This window comes from Primulina tabacum, chromosome 16, assembly GCF_025594145.1.
Source record: "Primulina tabacum isolate GXHZ01 chromosome 16, ASM2559414v2, whole genome shotgun sequence".
NCBI classification, from domain to species: domain Eukaryota; kingdom Viridiplantae; phylum Streptophyta; class Magnoliopsida; order Lamiales; family Gesneriaceae; genus Primulina; species Primulina tabacum.
The window spans coordinates 1,158,519-1,184,720 of record NC_134565.1 but is presented as its reverse complement, the minus strand read 5'-3'; the positions used below and the strand labels follow the sequence as shown (position 1 = coordinate 1,184,720).

Below are 26,202 nucleotides of genomic sequence, written 5' to 3'. Positions count from 1 at the left end.
CTCAGTAAGCGGGGGCGGGAATAACTCCCAGTTTTCGAAATCATTTTCATACAGAAACAGTAATACGAATGATATACAGAAATTCTCATTTTCATAACAGAAATCAGTATTCAGTATTCGAAAATCAGTAATCAGTATTCAATAATCAGGAATCAGAAGTTTAACAAATAAGCACTGAGCACGTTCGTGAATTTCATGGCTAAACTGATATTAGTCCCCTATATGTTCTCTCCTCTAAGGGGTGAGACTAGTAATCAGTAATCAGTAATCAGTAATGTTCAGAATATATATTCCTACCATTAGTTCACTAAGTTTCAGTGCTTCAAAATCAGATATCAGAAATCAAGAATATATTTTTGCTTTAAAACAGAAATCATCAAACGGGTTTCAAGATATTTATACATAAGCCCACTAACTGTAATTTGCTAAAAGTGTTTCGGTTGAAGTCTGAAATCTGCTTCTTCTTGCTACTGGTTTCTGCTGCTCGAAAATCAGCACTTTCTTAGCTCGAAAATTCAAGTGATAATCTCAAGATTTGTGTAACCCATTTCAGATGTTTGAGAGTGTTATATATAGGCAAAATTCTGACTGTTAGCCTCCCAATTAATGGCCATAATCTGCCATTAACAATCTTTATTCCGTTTTAAATACTTCAATTACAAGTCATGGCTGAATTAGTAACTGTCTGCTGGAATTTTCGTGCTGCTGCTGCTGGATTCTAATCTGCTGGAAAAATACCAGCTTCTGAAATATTAGCTTCTGCTGGAATTTTTAACTTCTGCTGAAATTTGCTAGTTGCTGCTACTGCTGGAATTTCAGGTTCTCACAACATCCTCGTCCTAAAGAGAATGACTAAGACCACAATGTTGTGGATAGTGCCTTGCACTCACACACCAAACTAAAACATACATTACTTCCTTTTCCAGGCTTCGGTGGATATGGTTACAAAAATCTTCAACTGTGCAGCCACCTCTACCCTGAAACAAAATAAAACTCAATGAAGATTGTAACATCCATTTCAAAAAAAGAATAAACATACAAATCGACGTAACAGAACTAGATGATAGAACTTGGGTTGGTATAAATAGTATATTACAAATCAATAGTTCTATAAAAGCTAATATTCTTCAAAAGTATCATCGATACAAATATTTTCAAAATTTAGCATAATCGATTGGGTTGAGCATTCAAATTATATAAATAGTTAAGAAACTATTGATAGTGCATAAAGAAGCCAACGATGAAGCCAAAAATTCCTGGATCAATAAATATGAAGGTTTTTGAATAAAACATCCAGGCAAATTTTATGACTTATCAAATTTGATACCACTATCATAAGCTCAAGTTGGCATAAATCTCGTTATTATCTGAAACGAATAAATAATGTGGCCCCATGAATTACAACTTGATGTTTGCGAAAATACATTTCGAGAAAAATTTCCAGAATATTCAAGACAAGCTTGATTAAAATAAAGAATATGAATATTAATTTTATTATTATAAACACGTTGGTTTAGTTGATTTATTATGCCTCCAATCAACAATTGAAACCATTGATTTTGATAACAAATGCATTATATGTTGGGGATATCGGAAATATATGTTTGTGCTAACCGATAATGTGTTATGCGCGACAAATGGACTGAAAATAAATCTCTTGAAGAGATTGTAAATATGTTGAAAATAATTTGAATCTTATGATCAAATATTTTGATCAATGAGATTTTTATGACACAATTTTTCATTTGTTATTATTGTAAAACGATATTTCTAACATTGAGGGGGAGAAACTAGAAGCTAAAAAAATATTTTTGAGATCAATCTCAATGTAATATAAAATGAACACGAAGTTCCAAGTTTAAATCTCAAAATATGTTATTTGATCTTGTGTATAAGATCGATTATACTGTTTAGCTTCATTAATGTTCTAGTTGAACAATGCATGCAACTCGTCTGAACTGACGAAATATCCCTTCAAAGAAAATGAGTGAATATCTCAATGTCAAAAGAATAATAGATGCTAGCTGTTATGAAAAAAATTGATATCCTACATGACATATTTTATATTACTTGCAACTAAACATAAAAGACACTAAAAGCGTGATCGACCAAATATTTTAATGAATCCAATTTGGATGGTATTATTCATGAAGAATAACAAGTATATTAAATGACATTTCACATATTATTTGGGATCAAAATGATATAATTATTAATGTATTTTTGCTATAATGCAAAATGATGATTATCTTGAAATACAATTTGTAGTGATTGTCAATAAAAATGATTGACAAATGACATGTGAAATATGAGCACACTTTAGCTCAGAGTTTCTAACCCAAAGTCGGTTATGATAAAATATTTTCAGTTGTCATGGATCAATTGATTTGACAGTGATATGCATAAAAAAATCCTCTTAGGATTTGAGGTGTCAAATGAATTTAGATTCAACGTCCAAAACTATTATTTCAATAGAACATGTCATTATATTAAAATGATCATGGTACATACTATTGATTTATATAAAGAGATTATCAATAACTGAAGATGATGGATTGGTTCGGACACCCGCGAAGGTGCTTCAAACACAATATTCTCAATGAGCTGCAATAGCTCGTGTTCTAATAATGTAAACACTGATGAATTGGAATGAGTTTGGTTTTAAACCAAGTGAAAAATACTCGAAATAATCATTCGTTAAAAAAGCTGATAATTTTAAAACTTTTAACTTGTGTAAACTGTTTAACTGAAATAAGAGGGATCAGTTTTGGCTTATATCAGTTCATTATGGTGAGAACTGAACTGATATCAGCTAGAAGTGATCAAATCAGTTTAAAACGAAAGTTAAGCAGTTAAATACACAAGATATGTTTATGGATGTTCGGAGACTTCAACTGCTCCTACGTCACCTCTTCTACCACCTCGGGTAGGATCCACTAGAAGAATTTAAGTTTATACAACGTCTTGTACAAATCCACTCAGCTTAGGACTTACAATACTGCCTAATTGAAGTCCTAATCTAGACATGAAGGCAGCATCTTTCAGCCAACACTTGTTTAACGTTTATGTGTCAAAAACTACATACACAAGTTTAATGTCTTTGCGCAAGACTCACTCAGCTTATCAGTATGATCGATCTTCTGTATATGTGAGTGCTTATGTGTGTGTGAGAACTGATCTATGAATATAATACAAAAGTTTTCTCACACACTGAGTATTTTGCTTCTAGACTAAGTTGTTGGCATGCCCTATTTTTCTCTTGTTTTCTGATCTTCACACACTTCATTTCTTTTGTTGATGGTCTTGATCTTGTATATATAGAGGCTTTGTGACCGTACATCAAGTCTCATCAAATATGTTCGTTGCAGTTTGAATTCGTTCCTCGAAATTTGTCTTGTACTTTTCGACAAGCTATTCTGGAACGTTTTGGCTTTAAGTTTTGTTGCAATGTCCATTATTGTCCTTTGATCAGACATTTGCTTTTATACCGTTGTGCACAGTTGGATTCTACTTAGATAAGCTTGTCGTATTCTGCAAATTGGTTGGTTCCTAATGAAAATTTTGTGTTTTTTTAAGAAAATGGGCGAGTATGAGTTTAATTATATTCCATTAAAATTTGCTTGAGCCTTAGATCGATAAGTTATAGGTTTTAAATTTATATAAACACTAGTAATTGATATGCGCCATGTTATGTGTTAGAAAAATAGTTTTTAAAACTTATACAATAGTTTTCTATCAGTGGGGAAATAAGCTTTTAGTGTAAATATAATTTAAATTTCAAGAGCCACTAAGCCTATTTTCAATCCATGCATATTTTTTGTTTTAACATTGTTTTTAAATTTTTCACTGTGATTTTGATATTGTAGATGTAGCAGTTTTGTATACTTAGGTACCGTTTGGTTCATGGTATGAAATATATAGTATGGAGATAAGTAATATTTTGTAATAATAAAATAAATAGAAAATGATAGTTAATATAGTGTGTGATTTAATTGATTTGATTAATTAAATTTGAGATAATATCATATTACTATTTTGTCATTGTTGAAAATATTAATAGAATATTAATATATTATTTATTAAGGATAATATCGTAATTTTATATTATTGATTTGATTGATGTGAGTTAAATTATTACGAATTTGATTGATAGTGAAATAAATAATTAATAATTTGATTGATCGAGATAAATAATACTTGTACAAAACAAGTGATATGATAGGACTATTTATATTAGTACTTACAATTACTTGAACCAAACAGTAGCTTAGGTGAAGTTTAGTTGGCTTACTTATATGATCAATCTAATAAAATATTTGGTCACAATTTGTATCACATCATTCAAATAATTAATTATTTACAACAAATCGATTAGATTATTGAGTCAAAATTATAATTTAATCATTCATATTTTTTTATTAATAAATTATTTTAAAAAAATATCATACTAACTTATCATTTCATCACAAATTTAATCAATTAAATCAAACATATCGTTATTTATTCAATATAATTCCATAAACCCTTACAAATTGTCTGAGGGATTTTGGCTTTATTTTGGATTCTGAATTTAGCCGTTTAGACGTGTCTCTCAAAGTTCAGAGGTACCACTCCACCAACCTAGGTGTAGAGAATCCTATGAGTAATGACGCATGGGAAAGCCCGTGAGGGAAAAGGTCCCAGTTAGGGATGTAATCGAGTTGAGCCGAGCCGAACTCTTGAAAGTATGAGCTTGGTTCGTTTATAATCGAGCCGAGCTCGAGCTTTATTTAACGAATATATGCATGGTTCACGAGCTTATTCAAGCCTTTATCGAGCCTAAACAAACTTAATAAATATGAATTATACATTTAAATTTTCATTAAATTAATTAAAAAGTAAATTATATATTTAAAGAAAAATATATTATTCTTATTAAAATTTGTAAATTTATTATAATAAATAAATTTAATAGATTTTCTATATATTTCATAAATAATATGCAAAATCAATAAATCAAATATCAAAACTATTATTTTTTCATCTAAAAGATTACTCATGAACTTACCAATGAACATGTTCACGAGCTAGCGAGTCGAATACTGTAAAGCTTGAGTTTGGTTTGTTTATCTTAACGAGCCTCGTTAAACGAGCTCAAACGAACTTTTATCGAATCGAGCTTCGAATAGCTCACAAACGTTTTGGTTCGTTTTCATCCCTAGTCCCAGTAGGAAACCCAAGATGGGACAAGGCCCCCGAGGGAGCCCGAGATCGGGATAGCCCATGGTCGTTACAATAAAAAATATGAACTGGTCTTGAACTGGTGTGGTAAAATCTGTTGGCTCGTCAGCTGAACTGATTTCACTGCTTCAGTTGAACTGATCAACTGAGATTCTTCATCAGTTGAGCTCTTCATCAGCTGCTCGGGCTTTTGAAGGTCTTCTGCTGAACTACCTCAACTGGACAATCATTTGAACTGGTATTTGATATATCAGTTGAACTGGTTCAGTTTGGACAATCAGTTGACACTTTCAGTTTGCGTCTCGATAGCTTCAGTTTTTTGGCTCGGTAACTGATCAGTTCGAACCTGATCATTTTCAGCTTTCTGCGCACTTAGATAAATTCATTAGAAACAAAATAATAAATTTTGTTAACATTAAAATCAACATTGCAAACATGAAATGTTCCAACAGAATATAATATGACCGATCTTTTTACAAAATTATCACATGCATCAACTTTTGGTAAATTAGTGTACAAGATCAAAATACGAAGAGTTGATTATTTCAAGTGATGCTTGCAATAGGGGGAGCAGTCAAAGTTGTACTATTTTTCCTCGTATATTATTTTTTCCCCACGTGACTTTTCATTTCAAGGTTTTTAACGAGATTAGCGAGAGATATCGTACTTTTTTTCCTTCAATAATATTTTGTCACATTAGGTTTTTCCTAGCAAGGTTTTAAAGAAACGCATCTTTCGTTGGGAAGACATCAAAGAAAGTATCTATTGATGTAATATTTTTTTCGTCCGGATTTTTCCCAATGTATTTTACTGGAATGGTTTTAACGAGACAACATTGAGTCCCGATGAAGTTTCTAAGCATCCATCTTGTCAAATGGATATTTGACGAATCGATTGTTTGTGTAAATAATCATCTAAGGGTGGGTGTTATAAATATTTTATTATTATATATGATTATCTTATTTAGTGAGATTTGTAATCAAGATAAATATGACAAGATAAAATATGTAAAGATTTGTATGTTGTAATCTTTTCCTATAAATAGGATGATTATGTTCAATGAAAATTGCGCCCGAGTATGAGTCACTCTCTCTTTTCTTTTATGGATTTTCTTTATTCATCTATTTCTTTTATGGTTTATAACAGATAGTATTTAAATAATTCTCAAATTTAGCATGAATATGAGAGAATAAGTTTTTGAATTTAGTAGTCTTATCTCAGTATTGGTGAAATAAATTTGTTTATATACCGAGGGCATGTAAGCAATAAGTGACTCTCCATGTCCAAACTTCGGACAAAATACACTTAAAATTGCAAAAAGGAAGAAAGTTCTTGTATTACGATTGAAATTTGAAATCAAAGTTAGGCTAAGGACCAAGAAAGTAATTTTGGGGAAAAATAATTTATTTTGTATTCCCGAGAAATGAATTTGCACCCTATGCCTCATCCAAATCCAAAGTATTAACAAGTCTCAATTCCAAATTCCGAAATACCTGTTAAGTTTTATATCCAAACACAAATGATGAATTTCATTGAGGATTTCAGAATTCAGAGACTTCGTCTGTATTGGTAAGTTACAAGGACAAACCAATTTAGTATAATTAGTTTAGGCAAAAACTTGTCTGAGACGGTCTCACGGGTCGTATTTTGTGAGACAAGTCTCTTATTTGGGTCATCCATTATGCTAAAAGTATTACTTTTTATTGTGAATATAGGTAGGGGTTGACCCGTCTCACAGATAAAGATTCGTGAGACCGTTTCACAAGAGACCTACTCATTAGTTTATATATATATATATATATATATATATATATATTAACTAGAAAAGTGCACGTGCATTGCACGTGAGCAACTAAACTGCTAAAAATATATGTCCGAAATTTTGATAATATTTAAATGAATTAAAGCATGGCTAGTAACATTTATCAATTGAAACAAACCAAACAACAAAAAATAAAAAATCATGATCATAGATGGTATATGAATTGGAGAAGTATCTTTATCCACATGACACACTTTTCAGTATGCTTCTTGGTTGTTTTACAACTCAACAACTCTTTGTCGTAGTTTGTTATATTATGCATATAACAATTTTGGTATACTCAGCAAGTATATGATCGTCTTTAACATCTATTATGTTATTTACAATCCCCATCTGTGATCTAACATGCTCGTAGTTTGTTTTCCTATCACGACATTTTTTCGGTTTTCTACATTGTTTTTATTCGTTAATCTTATTTTTCCGACTATTTGTTTTGTTGTTGAATGATTTTTCAGTTTTTTACAATCATCAACTATAACTCCTAAGAAAAAATGCTTTTAATAGTGATAGGTTTTCGCTTGTGGTGAAAGGCCATCAAAGTCCAATAGCTACGAAACTGAACTCACTTTTGAATGTGCGAGGAAATAAAGTGCAACTGACTCAATGTCTCAATGTACTAAAAATGCACAAAATTGATTGATTGGGTTCACAAAGCTTTAGAATTGTTCTCATACTAATATAAATAGAACGAGAATTATGCACAGTTTGTTTTTATGTATTTCTTTTTCGGAATAAATAATTTTTCTTTTTGAAAAACAATTTTATTCTTTGAGAAATATTGACATTTTATATGGTATCCATATGTCGCAAACCATGAAGTAGAAACAGAATCACTATATAATGCTTAAAAGTTTACACATACAATGCTTCAATTTCTTCTTCATTTTGCTTCATTGAAATTTAAATTTGAAATATCATTCTTGATCTTATCATTTTGATTTAAAATACGATTTATATATATATACATACATATATATATTTATTTATTTATATAATTCACATATATATGTATATGTTTCATGTTACTTAGTTAGACTTAATTTCAAATATCTATAAAAAAATTGTGTTTGAATTATATCATACAGAAATGAGGACATAATAATACGCAACATTATTTTTTTATTTAACATGTTTTTTTCATCCACTATGTTTGTCTTAACTTTTTTGTTCAAAACTTGATGCATTTCGTAGGCTATTTGTATGAAGATCCAAGTAATTATATAATTTACAGAAACCATTTATTACATTCTTCGTAGAATAGATGACCCAAAATACGTGGTTTTGATTGGTGTACTCTCACACCTATTTTCATGTAAACAACAAGGTAAATCATAGAATATCAGAAAAATCAATTACTGCCAACAACACTAACCAAATAAATAAAAGAATTCATAACACAAACAACCTTAGTAAGAAAAAAATGATAACTCAAAGTTTAAAAATGATTTATTTAGTATAATAACAAATAATTGAAGTATATACGAGCAACAAAAAGTATAAATCACTCTCAAATTAAATACTAACTCACATTGTTCACAATTTGTATAAAATTTTCAATATTTTTTTCAAATAAAGAGAAGACACTTTATTAACGTCATTCTTTCATAGATATTTTACTTTTTTTTTTAAAAAAGGAAAAAATAGTGCCTCAAAATCATCATGAAAAAATCCTTTAATAAGACCATTAAGAAAAATGGTCGTAAAAATATAATATGAAGTCATACAATTTTTCTTAAACCAAAAAAATATTAGATCGTTGAAAAAATATATCTGGTAACAACAAAGCATACTTTAACTTGATATACAATTAAGATTTAGAATCAAGCATAATCATTGAATTAGAACAAAATAGCATATCAAAAATATAATGGATATTATCTCTTTTAATAATTTATCCATGTTTGTCGTCCATTAGAGAACTCCTAGATCCACCAATTTTTTTAGTCCACCTATTATTTTCACAATAAATAATACTACAAAAATAATATAAGCAAGCACATAAAAACTCAAATTCAAATATCAATCTAAATAAAAAAAAATTGAATTGAGATTATAATAATGTCGTAAAAATTTTGAATATCGATTATAGACAGAAGTCTGGAAATAAATTTGCCCCAATAAATAAAAAAATGTTATCTCTGGATATTCTGAGACATAAGGTAAAAACTAAAAAATATTTCATCATTTTTAATATTTTTTAAGTCACTTGAAACTAAATAATCTAAGCAATCAGAAAACACAAAATTATGTGTTTAAAAATTAACAAAATATCTCAAGAATAAAAAATTGAAAAATAACCATTTTTGTGGGATATGTGATTTTTTTTTTCTATTTTCTTTCGGTAAACAAACAAATCACATAATCAATCCAAACATAACATGATCAATACAAATGATTTATAAAAAGAAAACATATTAACGTTAGGGTAAAAAACTCTTCTCATTGCAAGAACAAAAAATGATCAAATAAAGCATATTATTTAGTAATATTTATTTAGCAACGTATATAAAAAATTGACTAAATAACTTAAAAAGAGTGTTTGAAATCATTTACATACAAACATTTATCTCAATCACGTATCTCTATTGACACATAAAGAGTCTGAAAATATATTTATTCTAATTGAGATCAAGAAGTTTTATATGACCTTAATATTTATTAATAATTTATTTTTATTCAGTCCGACTCATCTCCCTTCGTCTTCCCGTTATTACCTATCATTAATATAGTATAAATTTTACATAAATTTGACAGCAGTGTATAAATTTAAGTAATTAAATTTAAATTAAAATAATAATTAGTTTGATTGAGTTAAGTTCACTATTAATGATCATATTAAACTAACATAAAAAATGACGTAAATAACATCATGAACATGACAAATTCTAAAACCAAAAATGGTAAAATAGTAAACTTACAAATGAAAGTCATATATTTAATAGATTAATTAATTAATAGATAATATATTATTTAGTAATATTTATTTAGTATCATATGTCAAAAATTGACTAAATAGCTTAAATATTTGCATTGAAATAATTTACATAAAAACATTTTCTGTCAATCACGCAACTCTGTTGATATATAAGTAGTCTAAAAATATATCTATTTTAAATGGAAAAAAGATGATTTATATGACCTTAATATTTATTACTAATTTAATTTTATTCGGTCTCACTCTCTCCATTATTAACTTGATGTTAATGTATAAATTAAAGTAATTAAATTTAAATCTAAAATTAAAATTAAAATAATAATTAATTTGATTGAGTTAAGTTCACTATTAATGATCCTATTAAACTGACATAAAAAATGATGTAAACAACATCATGAATATGACAAATTCTAAAACAAAAAAAAATGGTAAAATAGTAAACTTACCAGTGAAAGTCATATATTTAATAGATTAATTAATAGATAATATATTATTTAGTAATATTTATTTAGCATCATATATCGAAAATTGACTAAATAGCTCAAATGTTGGCATTGAAATCATTTACATACAAACATTTTGTGGGGACCCGGACGCTAATTCATTTCTTAATCGTCTTTGGGAATAATTAAAAACAATTAAAAACAGGGTCTAAAATTTTTTTTTTTAAATACAAAAGCGGAAACATATGAAATAAATCTTATTTCATTTACAAGATCAGTATCCAGATCTAAGTACAAGTCCTGTACAAAAGTAAATCATAACGACTACTGTTCATTCACTACATATCAGGTAATGAAACAGATCTACTTCTGGGTCCGAATCTCCACACTAAACTAGTCCTCTCTCGTCCTCGTCTTGACCCTGGTGCTGTCCCACCTGTTGTCATGCACACATACAAACAAGACAACAGCCGGATAACTCCGGTGAAATTATATTCCCAGTATAAACCATGTATACATGCATTTCATATAAACATATATAAAAGTATGAAGCAGATATTTATAACATGTATCACAGTCAGAAACATGAATCAATATCAAACTGTAAATCACACTCTGAACATGTATCAAAATCAGAAAACATGAATCAATATCAAGCGGTAAATCACGCTCTGTGACTCTGAGACTCTGACTCGACTCATTCCTAATCTAGGGATCCCGATCTGAATAAGAACACAACAATCTCCCACCTACTCTTCCGATCGTGGTGGCGGTACGTTCTTATTACGGACTTTGGTCCTGTCCATATTGAATCTCGCTGTAGAAGTTGCTCCACTCCTATACATTATCAATATGACCAAACGTCCGGTGTCTTGGCATATCCTGCCAAAGACTAGGCCTATCCGCCCTGGCATGTCCTGCCACTGACTCATCACAACACATACTAGACTATACATCTATAGCCTAAACATATCAAACTTATCAATTGCAAATATCGATGCAATAAGATAAAGTATGTGATTTTGGGAAACTCAAGTCAAATCAAACTCGAGTTGTGCAATCTCGAATCAACATTAATTTATACATTTCTCTTCTCGGTCTGACGAAGTCGAAGTCTCAAATTCAAATCTGTCCATATCAATCTGGCAATGACAATATCGAATAGACACGATATCAATATACTCTTCAATCAAATCAGTACTGGATATAATTAGAACTCAATCAAATTCTGTTTTAACGGCATAACTGTACACTCTCGAAATACCGGCAATACAATATCAGTATATACAACCAACAACTCATCTGATCCAAATCTGAATAATATCAATATATCCAGCAATACAGTATCAATCAGATATCAATCCCAACATCTCATAATCGATAACAACACGATTCTGATATCAAATCGGTCTAATCACAATCAAATCAACTCTGAAAATCATGACAATTATATACGGTATTCGTTCTTCAATCCGGTTTCGATTATACGATGTCTAACATATCAGAAACACCATATATGAACCATATCCGATTTCCTCCATATCATAATTTCAAAACATATCAAAACGTAATAAAACTTACGTCCAGTTGAAGCTCTCGTCGATAGGAACACGGTATTGAAGTCGGATTGAAAATCAGACGGACGGATCGAAATGTAAAGGCGTAAGGATTTTTCCCACAATTCTTCTGACCCTTTCTTGTTCTTTCTCTTTTCCTCTGAAAGAATTGAAGGAACTAATATATATATATATATATATATATATATATATATATATCAAGTTGCATGTTCATGATACGTGTCTCTTTCTTCCAACATTTCTGTCGGCGCTCGGGCGGTCAAGAAGTACTGCTCGGGCGCGAAATGTTCTGTCCAAATATTTTCAGATTGCACATTGGCGCTCGGGCGGTCACAAACTACCGCCCGGGCGCCGAACCTTCTGTCCAAGAGTTCAGCTTATACAACATTGGCGCTCGGGCGGTCAAAAACTACCGCTCGGGCGCCAAACTTTTTGCTCAAAGCTTACACCATTCGCATGTCTTACCCAATCTGGTCTCGGAGTGATCTGTTTATAATCATATCAATTCAAAATCAATAATCTCAGATTAATATAATCAAAATCTCGGACATTACACATTTTCTCTCAATCACGTATCTATGTTGATAAATAAGTAGTCTAAAAATATAACTATTCTAAATGGAAAAAAGATGTTTTATATGACCTTAATATATATTACTAATTTAATTTTATTCAGTCTCACTCTCTCCATTCGTCTTGTCATTATTACTTATTCTTAATATTAACAATTTTTATAATGTATAACATTATAATAATGATTTTCTATAAATTTAATGTTAATGTATAAATTAAAGTAATTAAATTTAAATTTAAAAGTAAAAGTAAAAATAAAATTAAAATAATAATAGCTTGATTGAGTTAAGTGTTTTATTAATGATTTTATTAAACTAACGTAAAAAATTGTGTCTAAAATTTATTTTAGAAACCATTAACAGCTGGAAGAAAACAAACAAACAAAATATTTATTATTATTAGCTTCAATTTATTTTAAATTCTATTAATTAGTATATTAAAAACAAACAAACAAAGATATTTTAAATTTCATTAATAATTAATAGATGAAAAACAAACAAACATGTATTAATGATTATTATTAAATGAAAATAAGGACATACATGTAAAGATGAAAAATAAACAAACATGTATTAATGATTATTATGTAAACCAAGACAAACATGTAAATTCACGGTTTAACAGATAATAGATATTTCATAAACCAACAGAGGGAGTTATGTTTCTAACATACTCAAGACTTCTCTCATCGTTGGCCGATCATCTCTGTTTTCCTGAGCACACTTTAAAGCCACTTCCACTAAATTCCCCAATCTTTCCGCGTCATACTCACCTCCCAAACTAGGATCAACAATTTTCTCAATCCATCCCTCTTCATTCGTAGTCTCCATCACCCAATTCATCAGCATCTTCCCCCCCATCCCGCGGCTTTCCGTCTCAACGTACAAATCTTTCGGGTTCTTCCCAGTCACCATTTCCAACACGACAATCCCATAACTATACACGTCAACTTTAGAAGTGATTGGGAGGTGACTAACCCATTCAGGAGCCATGTAACCTCTTGTCCCTCGTATCCTGGATATGTTCATGTTCTCCTCGCTGCAGCTTCTGTTCAGAAGCTTCGAGAGCCCGAAATCCGCCACCTTCGGCTCGTAGTTTGTGTCCAAAAGTATGTTCTGAGGCTTCACATCACAGTGGAGAACCCACTCCAAGCATTCTTCATGCAAATATGCTAGCCCTTTAGCCGTGCCTATTGCGATATCATATCTTTTCTTCCAATCTAGTTTGTTGGAGTAAAGATTTTCTAAAAGAGATCCGTGTTCTGAATACTTGAAAACGAGTATCCTATACTTCCCTTCAGCACAATAACCCCACGACTCGATTAAATTTGCATGATTCAGCCTTCCAATCAAGTTAACTTCAGCTAGAAACTCAGCTTCTCCTTGCATTGCTTCAATATTTAAGAACTTGATGGCCGCGATCCGATTATCCAATAAAGTTCCCTTATACACCACACCGCTGCCTCCTCGCCCAATTTCTTGGCTGAAGTTAATGGAAGCCTGCTTCAGTTCTGCATATGTGTATCTCTTGAATCCAGTAGCAGCTTGAACATACCCTTGTCTGGTTGGACTTGAACTTTTGTGGGTTAAATACAAGTATATAAGCAGACAAAAGATTTCAAATGCTCCGATTGCCATAGTGCACCAAAATAAGTACTTGAACCAGCCATGCTCCTCCTCCTTGTACTGCCTGCTAAGTTGTGTGACGGAGCTCGGACACTGCATGTCGATATGGTCTAGTGTCGAATTTCTACCAGCAGGCCCCCAAGATTGAGGTAATTTTAAGTAAAACCAGGACTGCACTCCCGGAGTTTGTAATCCATTTAACAATGTTGGCTTAGTATAACAAGTATACGAGCCAGTACTCTCTTGGTCGTACTGGAATCCTATACATTCACAGTCACTCGAGCACAATTTCTTGCATTGATCCAAAGTGCAGTTTGGGAAGAACCCCTTGTCGTAACCATAAAACTGAAATTGATTATGCTTAAGAAAGTATGGAGAATAGCTCTCGTTACACGGAAGCTTGAATTCTGGGACGCATCCTTTCGACCAATCGGCAGCGTTTTTCATCTTGTGTCCTGGTAAGCACGAACACCTCCGGCTTGAATCATGTCTGTAAGTGCACACACTATTGACACCACAAATGCCATGGATCTTACAAGGTTGCCTGAAGACTTGCCATGTGACATTCCAAATCCTCAGCCCTTTGTCTAAACTGTAAACTCGAAGGTTACCATCGTGATCCAGAGTCATTCTTCTCTGAGGCCCGAAACCATAATCCGATGTATTGTGCTGGAATCCATCCGACGAGTGAAAAGACCCTCTTAAATCAAAGGTGGCAATCTTGCTGGCATTATAGCTAGTCCTTCCTTCCTCCCAAATTGTTCGCCACGGCGGAGGCCAGTAAATACTACTAAAATCTTCACTATCGTAGAGAAGAGATAGGACGTTATCATTGCCAAACAACAACTTGTACAAACCCGAAGAATAGTCACTACTGCTTCGCGAGGCTACTAGTTTCGTATTTCTTCGAAGTGATTGGAGAGGAAGAAGTGTGTTCGTCGGGGAGTCGAAACTTTCCCAAATATCGACACCATCTTCTCTGTGGAGAACAAGATTGCCATTATCATGGAGTTTCAATAGCACCGGCAAAGATGATTCGGTTCCACTGGTCCATACAATAGACTGTCCCGCGTCATTTAGGACAAGATTTCCTGAGTCCAACAAAGAGAGCTCCGTGTATCTTCCATTAACCGGTTCATCCCGATTAGCCATCCAAACCACAGTCAAATTTCCATCGAACAGCGGCTCCGTGTACCATAACGAAAAGATGTACGCGTTATCACCAACCGGGTAGAAACCAGCAGTAAAAATTCCTGATGGTGAAGAGATTAAAGAGTCACGCTCAAGGACCAGAGACGAACCTCGGGTTAAAGTTTCATATCTGGTGGAGGATGATGGAAATGGTAAGAATAGGATCAAAGCAAAATGTGTAAGACCAAATACGATCTTCATATCTAGGAATGTATTATGTGTGTCTCCTCTGCTTCTTCAAATCCGGAGGTTAACGAGATGCCACAGCAGGTCGACTCATTCCGACGGCAGAAAAGTAGACCTATAGGAACCTTCGAGGAAATATAAAAACAAAGACTCGTCGTTGAAGTCCGGCTCACTATTTTCAAAGATATTAAAAATAAAATAAAATGAAGGAGAGTCGGGGTTAAAGACCCCGAAATATTATTTTATAAAATATAAATACTCTGATATAATTAAAATAATACAAGCCAAATTACTATAGTATAACAAAAATAACACTAGCAAGTTATTATAGTATAACTAAAATATATTGATATTTCATAAATCGATAGTGTATTCAGTGACAGTAGTGTGAGCATTAATTTTGATGAGAAATCGAGAAAGTTGGAAATAATATAACTAATGAAAGCAGAATCCTTTTTTTTTTAAAAAAAAAGAAGAAGATATTAGAAGCTTTTTAAAGAGCAAACGGGTAAAACGATGCGTACCATAACTCAACAAATATTTTCCCAAAGAAAACTCAACCATCTTTCTGATCATTATGCAAATCCTACTTCACATTTGATTGAGCAGAACGATTTGAATTCTAAAAATCAAGAAATCATAAATTAAATATATACTTTGCATTAAAATGGACGACTCCAATAATAATAATAAAAAAATATTGTGCTTCAAAACAGGATTGATATGTACATAACAGTAATTGCGAAAAGAAAAGAAAAAAAAACTACGAGTATGGTAAACTGGTATGAGTTGCATATCACAATCAAGTAATGTTGGTGTACATATTTCTTGAGCCATATATTTAACAAAGAATGTGGAGAAATCTGATGATGAAGAATTATCAAATATACATTCAACTCCTCCTAAGAGCTGCTAATCTGGCAACAAATTCATCGTAGTCCGGCAGTTTGGGATGCACATGCCCATTTCCATTCAACATCTCGGGCTGTAAAGAAAACGCTCTAGCGTGTCGTTTGTGGGTCTCGCTGGTTGGGCTCGTAGCTTCACTGGGAAGAGACGACACCCTGTTTGGAGCATGTTTAGTAGCTTTGGGCGAGTGTCCATGATCATGATCCGGTGGCATCTTGATGCTTGAGCCTGATTTGACGGTTCCATGGGGTGTTTTTTTCCTGCTGTAATGAAGTAAAAGCTTATCCATCATCTTTTCTTCTTCGTCTCGTTCATTGTTGTCGCCCTCGTCTAAGAATTTCAAGACTCTTTGCCCCTGTGCCGCTGCTTGTTCTTTGTTTGTTTCTTTCGGTGTTTCCTCGTTTTCAGAGTGGACTTGTGCTGGTGGGGGTTTGATGGGCCGCCTCCTCACAGATTTCGGTGCTGGCTTAGGTTTAACAGTGGGATATTCTTGATCATCTGTTTCTTTAGGTTCCGCCTTCTCCTCGCTCGTCGTCTTTTTCACATCGGATTTGATATATGGAGGAGGGATTGACCCATACTTGAGAGGCTTTTCTTCATGTTCTTTTTCATTCTGAACACGAGATTCTGGTTGGTTATACTTATACATCTCATTTCTTTTAATAGCATCCACTTGAATGTCCTTGATCGGAACATCTTCACTTCTGCATTTCTGTTCATAGCCAGAAAGGCCATCTTTCCTCTCAGGACCGGTACATTTTCTGGGGTTCCAGCGTACGTAATCTGACCTATTCCTGGATTCATTCTTTAGAACTGAACCCTCCATCCTATCACACGGAACGTACAGTTTATCTCTGAAATCATCAGCAATATCCTGTAAAATAGTTGAAAATTTTGCAAAATAAATTAATCTTTAGGCCTAGTTTGTGTTTAAAGTGTGTAAATATGACTCAGGTCTCACCTTTTTACCAGCAGTTTCATGATACAACTTGTTTTCCAGAGCTTTTGAGCTCCATTCCACGCCTGATTCCGTGGCAATATCTTGCAATAACTGAAGCTTCATTTCTTTCGATGGGTGGCTTGATTTCAACTTCTCAATGAACTACACAAGATATATCAAACTCTTGGATTAAATTCAAGTGACCGAACGCAAGCAGATTTATGTTCGACCGATTGAATCATTGCCCTTTTGGGCTTTGAAAGACTACATATTCACTCAGAATATAGATATTGTTGAGATGTGCATATCCTCATAGATATATATCAAACAAGAAATGAGCATAACCAACAAAACTGGAAATAAGAATCCGGCATAATGATTTACACGGTTCGAACATGTGGAACATCGATTTTTTTTAATGACACAAGGGAATTCACCGCAGACCATACCTGTTTGTCAACATAAAAATCCAGCGAATTTGTATATCTTTCGGAAAATAAAGTTCGAAGTTGCCTCAACTCTGGCAGTTCAGCCAGTCTCGCTGCTGCGAACATCAAAGAAGCTACAGCTTCCCTGCACTCTTGTGGACATTCCCTGTAAACATAAAACTGCAAGATTCAGACAAATTCGAAAACAATATCATTTATTATTTTCTATATATATATATATATCATACCTCTGTTTATCCACGGTTCCAAGATTGTTTGCTATGGTAACACAACATTGATCGACGAATTCGAAACAGCTGGACCGATTCAACTCGTTTAGAAGTCCTTCAGCCTGTTTCGAGATCGACAAAATGTTAAGGAATCCTTTCAAGTAACAATTCAGGAGCAGTTGACGAATCTTACGGAGAAGCACAAAATTCTAAAAAAAATTATTCATAAAATTCGAGTTCTCTTTACATGCTATTTCTTCTACTAAAGACAGAACGAGCAAGGCAGTATAATTTTGCTATGATCATAAATTTTACAACTCAAATATTCAAAACTTCGTCAAAATTTAAATCAGCCACAACTTAAATAGCAAAATTAATCTTTAAGAAACTCTTTCAAGATTTGACCTCAAGAAACGTAATCATTTACACAATTAACCAAGAAATTGAAAGAATGCGATGATAAAGAATAAAAAAACACAAATAAGAAGACAAATTCGAAGCAATAAATTCTAGAAAATCCATTTTCCAATAATTGAAAACTCATTAAATAAATAAAATACCCAAAATCTGGAGTAACAAATATGGAAAAAAAATACCCTTCCATAGGCGTTAGTATCCAATCCATTTTTAAGAAGATCAGCAATATCATTCCTCAAATATTTCTGGATTGCGTTTCTCTTCTTCTTTATCAGCTCAATTCGAGTCTTCGTCTGCTTAATATCCGACTTGCTAAATTCAAGAACCAAAAAAAAAAACCCCCCAAGAAAATACGTAATTAATCAAAAAATGAACCCACGAACATCGAAAAAAAACACCAAGAAAATGAAATTTATCGGCGTAATTGCAGCACTTACCATCTGGAAAAAAACTTGCTTTTCAACAACCCGTCGAACATTTTCTTTTTCTTCAGCAATTCCCTCTTCTCTCCTCCTCAAGAATGAGAAAAAAATCTCTGTGTGTGTGTATCTATATATTGTATGTATATCTCTAATGCCTGAAATATACGCCAAGAATAACCAAGACTGAAGAATATTTATATATAAACTGCAAAGAAAAGAAGCTGGTTCGAGTGAGGGAATCGAAAGAAGAATACTTATATTTAGTGGAAATCAGGTTTCCTTTTTTTAAAATTGAATTATTGTTATTATTGTGAAAGCCAATAATCGCCGTCAGACAACCTCTCAAGAAGATTGAAGATACAAATATACATACATAGATTATATATATATGGAGAGTGGATTCTGGAAGGTGGGTGTGCCACGTCAGATTCGAACCAAAATGGTGTAACAGTGGGAGGTTGAATGACGAAAGTGGGACTCCTTGTTCAGTGGATAACGGCTGTAAAAGGGGAGAGAGCGGCGGGGAGAGAAGGGCAGTTTGGGGATTTGAAAAGGTGTCGTGGATAGAATTTAGAGAGAGTACGAGGTGGCGGTGTAGGGTCCACATGAGAGTGGGGAGTGTAGGGAGAACAAATCGGGTCAACCTCCATGGCCCATGTTTTTAGCTTCATGTTATTTTTGTGTGTATGTCATTTTTTCTCTTATTTTTATTTCAATTTAAATTGGAAAATAAGAAATACGTCTTTGAAAATAAACCTTTTTTCCTTTCAAAATAACTTAATTGATGGGGTAATTTATACAAAAAATTGAAGGATTAAATATTCGATACGTTATCAAAACTTATAATTAATAATAATAATTTATTTCTATTCTTTTAAATAATACATCGGTCTAACTTTTGTTTATGACTATACATTAGCCACAAAATCTTAGAATATAAGACAACAATTGTTTCCTTATTGTCATTATTAAATGAAAAGAAAGTTATTACTTTTAATAGATTTTTGATAAATCAATTAGTTCCTTTCCAATTTAACTTATATCAATTAAAATAATAAAATAAATAAAAACAAACCCTTATATTAAAAAATGTATGAATCCGACTATTGGTTTATTCAAATAGAGATTGAGTATCATGAATTATGGTTAAAATTAATTTAATAAATTTAAAATAAACCAATATATGTAAATCCGACTATTGATTTATTTAATTATATTTAAAAATAAATAAATATGATTGTTAGGTCGTGGAAATTCTAACAATATTGATTTTGATAATAATAAAAAATTTTATTGTGTTTTTAACATATTTACTTAAATGTAAAGTTGTTATCTCAAGTTTGAAGCTGGAACTCGAATTTTGTAAACGGCTAGACTCTGGAGAGTTTCAGTATTTCAATGAAATCTCATAGCTCAATTAACTAATGACCAGCAGGCAAGACAATTTAACGAAAAACTCAATTTTATACAAGTCATATATCATACCATTCGGGTTAGTTCGGATGTTATCTAGACGAAATAGTTGTTTCAAGATCAAGATGGAAGTCCGAATACAACAAGCGGTTGGACTTGACCAACTCTGGTAATTCAAATTACCAAAGGTCAAAGCATGATCAGTCTATATAAAAAAAAAACAAACTAAAATAAGAGCAAACCCAAAAAAGGAAGTCAAAATAGATATATTAGCTTAATGAAAGCTTTTTTTTTGTGTGTGAAGATGTATTTGAGAACATATACAATGTAATAGATTAATTTTCCCCCACACACAATCACTCACACAAAAGAAAGCTGAGCTTCAAGAATAACTGAGTGTTAATTGTCACATAAAGACATTAAAGATTATGTTTTTAGTCTTGATACAAGGACGTTAAACATTATGCGTATTGTGAGGTTACGACCTACAATCGAGAGTGTGCTAAGAATTTCTATTAGGCAAATGATAAGTCATAAGTCGAAATATGTTTGTACAAAAGACTGTATAAATCAAACTCTTCTAATGAATATTTTCTAAGTGGAAGAAGTGGTGAACGTAGGAGTTTTATCTCCAAACATCCATAAAAAAAATTGTGCATCTCACTTTATTGCATTTAGTTTTTACTACTGTTTTTAAGATGTATATTGAAATATTTTATGTATATTCAAATACCAAAATATTGTATATTAAGTGTGGTCAAATATTTCGACCAAACTGTTTTTATTATTTTAACTTGCATACTTTTAAATGCTTTATAAAATTATTAACCGTTTTTTAAAAGGATTTTTTTGTGTTTCTTTTGTTTGATTTTAGATCCAAACTCAATTTAATTCTTGATGTTGGTTCATTTTTGAATATTTTAAGAACGAACAATTGTAACTCTTTTAATCATAAAATATTTTAAAATTTTTATTCATCCCTTCAAAACACATCCTCAATCCTAATCCTGGTTTATTTAAATTATTTAAATTAATTAAAATTAAATTAAATTTATTCATGAATGCAATCGTATATTGCCGTAAACTATAAGATTCGTGGCTCACTTTTTTATTCTATAATATTTTTTCCCTACTTTGTAATTTATAATTTAATCATTTTTTTAAAAAAAAGCAGTTGTTGTTTTTGTGAACTGGTGCCCCTTAATGTATAAATGGAAAGTTATATATAAATGAGAGATGGGTATTAATTTATTACCAGTGTCTAAATAATTCATCCCAATACTTGAAAATAATATATATTTCGGGTGAATATTTCTTTAGTTTATAATTGTGATTTTAGAAGTAGTCGTTATCCTAGACGCAACTAATGATGCATGCACTTAAAAGATCTAGTACTAATTAGTACACGTAGGCAGCATTTTGTAGGGGTGATAAGGTGGGTTTATGAAGTTGTAACACACCTTATCTCTTGTTTGGTACAATTTTTATTTAACCAAGTCAATCTCCCTTATGAATGATTAGGTTATATTAACTGGGATAAAATAATAACTCCTCACCCCTTAGGATTATTTATCCTACTCTTAATTCATCTTATTTTTTTAATTTTACATTTCTCCTAAATCCAAACTCACCACCACATCCCTCCACCGACCGTCACCGACCACCGCCTGCCGTCGCGGGATGCCGCCTCACGCCGTCGACTCTGTCGGCCGCCGACCACCGCCGCATCCCGACGCCGATCACCCCCTCCGACCCCCGCCGGCCACCGCCGACCGTCCCCCGACGCCGCCGCCGACGGCCGCTACCGACCACCCCCTCCTCCTACCGCCCAATTTTGTCAATTCATCAAAAGATTATTATTTATCTAATGCTTAATAATCATATCAAACATAATATTATTTTATTATTATCTATTTCAATCATTCTTTTTATTATTTCTCTCTTAATCATTTCAAAACTTTATCCTTCAACCAAACGTAACCGTAGTATCAATTTTGAACCCATGGAAAAATTGTTTAAACATTCCGAACATACATGAAATTATCGTTCCTCGATCATGTGCTATCAAATATAAATAAATGGATTAAAATCTTTTCACATTTCATGAGAAATGCCGATGAGTGGAGTTTCCAATACAAACTTTGAACGACTCTTCCTATTTAATTTGTCATTATTTAACCAAAAAATTTCCATTTTTTATCATGCCAAAATAAATCTAAAAATAAAATATATGCTTGGAACTGTGCGGTGAACGAAAGGCATGCAGGAGGAAGAGGCGCTTATTCGGCGGGGACCGGACTAGTTACGGCACTTGTCTGCTGCACATGGCACTGACTTGCCGTCGAAGGAACGCGAGTCCACCGGCCCCAATGAAATGCCAACCACCTCCATAACACACCAAAAAGTTGTCTCTATATATATATATGTGTGTGTGTGTGTGAGTGAGGATGACCAGTTGTTATGGAAAAAATAAAAAATACTCTATATTAAATTTATGATTTTTAGAAACATAGATAAAGATGATCACGTAAATAATTATTTTAATTTAATTATTTCGATTTATCATTTTTTCTTTTATCGTTATCTTTCACGAGCCAATTGAGATTCAATAATTATCTTGTAATATAATAAGTTATACACATAATTAATTACTTTACCTGATTATCAAATTAGCTAGAAATCTGAAATCTAAGGTAAAACTGGTCTTACCTACCTAAGACATTTATTTCCCGATTAAGTTTAGGTATTAGAAAATAATTTTGATTAAGTTATAGTTTTTTTTATAGGAAAAAATAAATAATTGGTGCATTTATTTAAATCAAGAAATTGTTGGCTAATGGTTACAGCTTGGATTCATTGAAAAGGAACCAATAACAACTGATAGCATTGTCTGATGCGACTTATTTGACCTCGAAGAACTTTAGGAAGATTTTTTTATATATAAATATAATATAAATCCTTAAAAATATGAAGCTAATACTTCTCTAAATTTCATATTTGTATCATATTACAACTATTTTGTTGTTTGTGAAGTGTGAAAGATAATAAAATTAGTATTATAAAAAGAAAAAAAATGCAATATTTTTCTATGTATATATTATTTTATGATTTTGATACCATATGTTAACAAATTTCAGGTTTGATGTATTATTTTTATTATTTTTGTAACTTTAAGCGTTTTTTCAATGTGATGCTGATGTGAAGCTCATCGGCGTTTACATGGCTTCAATATGACATTGACGTAAGAATGTCACATCAATACTTCCGATGAAAGAAGAACTAAAATTGCAAAAAACTGAAAGATACAAGACTAAAACTAAAGTGAGACAATATAAAATATCAAAATCGCAAGAGAAGATACATATATGACTAAAATTGTATTTTTTCCTATAAAAAATCATTGTGAGTGAATTTTTTATTTTTCATCGCTTAAATTAACTTTAATAATTTTGTAAAATATTAATTAAAAAAACCGATTTGTTACACAAAAATTATGTGTTCTTTGTTCATAAATGCATCTAATTCACATAGAGATAGTGGACGACTAGCTAGGTTAAAATATTTAGCACTATGCTTTCTTTTTTTCGGTGGAATAAACGCACAAAATAAGTTGACGCTTTTCGACATCGTGGTTAACACTTACACGCGTTTTAATTCACAATAAAGTCGCTAGAGAACCTATTGACAACGTATGTAATAAAGGTGAAAGATCTAATATTCATTAAAATTCAAATTAATTCCTATTTTTGAGAAATTAAATATACTGTTACGAATTTATTTTAGTTTTTCCAATAGAGATAATCAATGGTATTTACTCTTTAATTTGTATTATTTCTATTTTATTTAATATATAAAATTTATTTATAAAATAAAACAGAGAGTGTAAATAACATAAATACACGTGAGTTTCCATGAAAATCTGGTCGGAGTGAACTATAGATCACGTGACCCTACCACCAAGGCCACCACCACCTCCACCTTTAAAGTTCACTACATTTTTAGGGTTTGTTAAATTCCAACAAATTAAAGTCGACCTGCACCATAAATTAAAGTTAGACATATATATTAAATTTTCTAAATAAATATACCGCCATCAAAAAAATAACTTATGAAAAATTTTATTTTGTTTAGTTATATATATATTTTTTATTTTATTACTATGATGCTCCTCTTCAATTAAAAAAATTAGGGAAAGATGTATTTCTAATCACATGTAGTTATCTCTTTGGGATTTTGATCATTTATGTTGTTAAATTTCTATTTTAATATTATATTTTTCATTTTCATCGGGCATCGGGATTGATGATGTGTAATTGCGTATTTCAGTGTCATGTCGGCACCATATTGTTACCACGTAGGAAAAATGAATAAAAATGAAAAAATATTAATAATAAAAACACAGCAGTCTAAAACTGAAATTTGACGACATAAAAAATTACGGACCAAAATTGCAATGAGATAAATATACATAACCAGAATACAATTTCCTAAACATTATAGCAAAAAAACTATGTAATATACATACACATGTGTGTTGTTAAAAAGTTGAAAAGTAGGTATAAAGGGTGGTAGATATGATGCATGTTTTGTGTATTAGAGGTACTTGCTGTCATCTAAAAAAGTCGTTCGGTCGGGGGTGTTTGAAAGAAGCTCCACCGGCTTCAAATTTTAATAGGAAAAAAGTTATAAATTTATATTATAATAGAATGGAAATTTCTTTTTTTTTTTATACAAAATCTCAACTAAAATTATCCTTTTTTGGATTTAATTACCTGTCATAATTATTAAGTGAGCAACTCTATCCAGAGAGTTGTGGTTGTCGTTATCCTTGGTTGGTTGAGCTAAACTCGAATGTAGAAAAAGACAAAAGAGTTGTGGTTATCTTTGGTTGGTTGGGCTAAACTTAAAATGAGGAAAAAGACAAAATGATAATGATAATGGAATAAAGTATTTTTTCTTATATATTTCTTTCGAATATATTTTTATTTTATATTTTGGTTGGTCCCATTAATATATATTTTAAATAGTAACATATATTTTTTTTATAAAAAAAATATAATTTTCTCATCTTCCAGAGAAAATTCTTAATATGAATGTGTTGATGTAGTGTCATATATTTTTTTTATAAAAAAAATATACTTCTCTCATCTTCCAGAGAAAATTTTGAATATGAATGTGTTGATGGAGACTGATTATAAATTGAATTCGGAAAGAATTCTTTAACATATACATGAAGCTCGTGTAAATTCGATGAGTTAGGTGAGTAATTTATCGGGTCAGGGTTATGTTTATTTCTTGAGAATACTGTTAACTGGGAAAAAAGATCATGAGCTGAGGATCTGCGCACTTGGAAAGCAAAGAACGTTAGTAGGATGTCAGAAGGGTTTTCGGTATAACCACTCTGATGTTCAAGTCAGATGAGTCTACATGCAAAACAAATACTCATGAGAGTATGTAGTATATAGTGAGTGCTTTTGATAAATATTAAGTGAATGTCTTAAATGATCGAGCAAATCTAAATATTTATAAGAGATTATAAGCGAAAAAGTAATGATGACCTTGTTTTCGGTGTCTGACTACTCCTCATGATTAAATGGATGCACATGCCTTGTCCACCTGACACTATCATTGCTAACAACCCATATTGTCGCCAGTCTTGTTACATCGCCTCTACGTGCTATGACTGACATATTAATAATTTCGAGGCCATGTTGATCCATACCTGTGGACCCAGAATCAAGGCATGTCCTGAAATGCTTGGACAATAATGGTCATGATGAGAGGACACAAACAAGGTCCCTGATCCATTACGATAGTCTTCTTATATCGTTCGGGCTAAGCTGGGAACCTGCGTTTGTTTGAACATGTGCT

At 31.8% G+C, this 26,202-nt stretch overlaps 2 protein-coding genes across 2 annotated transcripts; both read right to left on the bottom strand.

The window, feature by feature from the left end:
• Positions 1–13,207: 13,207 nt before the first annotated feature.
• Positions 13,208–15,657, bottom strand: LOC142530223 (putative receptor protein kinase ZmPK1). The gene has a single exon (XM_075636026.1). The coding sequence runs from the start codon at positions 15,585–15,587 to the stop codon at positions 13,227–13,229; it is 2,361 nt and encodes a 786-aa protein (XP_075492141.1). The 5' UTR covers positions 15,588–15,657; the 3' UTR covers positions 13,208–13,226.
• A 599-nt stretch (positions 15,658–16,256) lies between these two features.
• On the bottom strand, positions 16,257–19,278 carry LOC142529594 (uncharacterized). Its single transcript, XM_075635162.1, has 6 exons — positions 18,934–19,278; positions 18,676–18,808; positions 18,098–18,201; positions 17,871–18,015; positions 17,443–17,583; positions 16,257–17,355 (listed from the first exon to the last, which is right to left on the bottom strand). Exons 1-6 carry the CDS (start codon positions 18,972–18,974, stop codon positions 16,465–16,467), a joined length of 1,455 nt encoding a protein of 484 aa, XP_075491277.1. The 5' UTR covers positions 18,975–19,278; the 3' UTR covers positions 16,257–16,464.
• Between the last annotated feature and the right edge of the window lie 6,924 nt (positions 19,279–26,202).